The sequence below is a fragment of the Gossypium arboreum genome, chromosome 5 (assembly GCF_025698485.1).
Source record: "Gossypium arboreum isolate Shixiya-1 chromosome 5, ASM2569848v2, whole genome shotgun sequence".
Lineage (NCBI taxonomy): Eukaryota > Viridiplantae > Streptophyta > Magnoliopsida > Malvales > Malvaceae > Gossypium > Gossypium arboreum.
Genome location: NC_069074.1, coordinates 92,149,261 through 92,150,113, shown reverse-complemented (window position 1 = coordinate 92,150,113; position 853 = coordinate 92,149,261). Strand labels below are relative to the sequence as shown.

The window sequence follows — 853 nt, the reverse complement described above, 5'->3', positions numbered from 1 at the left end:
GAATCAGCTATTGTAAAAGAGCCTACTTGTCTAAAAGCAACATTCTTTTCGGTCCCAGAGAATATGAAGGTATAGTATAGTAATATATATAGCAATTTATATTCTTATATATTTCACTTTTTTCAATGAAAAATAACATTTTAGGGTCTTCATATAGGAATGCCTACATATTTCTGATAATTTATGGTTTGTGTATAAAGTTTTCAGAGACCTGATGTTTAATTGGTTTCAAATGTTCAGCAAAAGATAGTTATTAAAGTTTCAATGCATTGCAGCAAATGCCGAACGGAAGCTTTACAGGTTGCTGCTGTTGCATATGGTATGTTTACTGATTCAATCAAATAAAAACATATTTAATGAAACAATTGGATGATGGCGTTAATTCATGTAATGGATTCTCAGGGGTTAATTCGGTTGCCTTACATGGACCGGAAAAGGACAAGCTAATGATATTAGGTGAAGGGGTGGATGTAGCATGCTTGGCTGAGGCATTGAGGAAGAAGCTTTGCCATGCAACCATTGAAATAGTTGAAGAAGTAAAAGAACCATCACCACCCACACCCACACCCACACCACCAGCTTCACCGACACCGCCTCCTCAAATTATATACTGTCAACAACCGCCACAGTTTGAATGTTACAGAGTGGTTGCTGATCCTTCTCCAGCTCCTTGTACTATTATGTGAATCTAAAATGACACGACTGTCAGCAATAATGTCATGTTAATTAGCAATTATAACTTCAATTACGGTATATTTTCTTCGTCGGTTTTATATCAATTTTAGGTACCAAAACAGTAATCTATGTTATCCCATTCGAAGTTTATTTAACTTTTTAAAACCTTTTTTTTTAT

General features: G+C 34.9%; 1 protein-coding gene across 1 annotated transcript; it reads left to right on the top strand.

Annotated features, from left to right (window-relative positions):
* LOC108452789 (heavy metal-associated isoprenylated plant protein 47-like) lies at nt 1–753 on the top strand. Its single transcript, XM_017750579.2, has 3 exons — nt 1–69; nt 241–319; nt 403–753. The coding sequence occupies exons 1-3, from the start codon at nt 64–66 to the stop codon at nt 684–686; spliced, it is 369 nt and encodes a 122-aa protein (XP_017606068.1). The 5' UTR covers nt 1–63; the 3' UTR covers nt 687–753.
* Nucleotides 754–853: the final 100 nt, after the last annotated feature.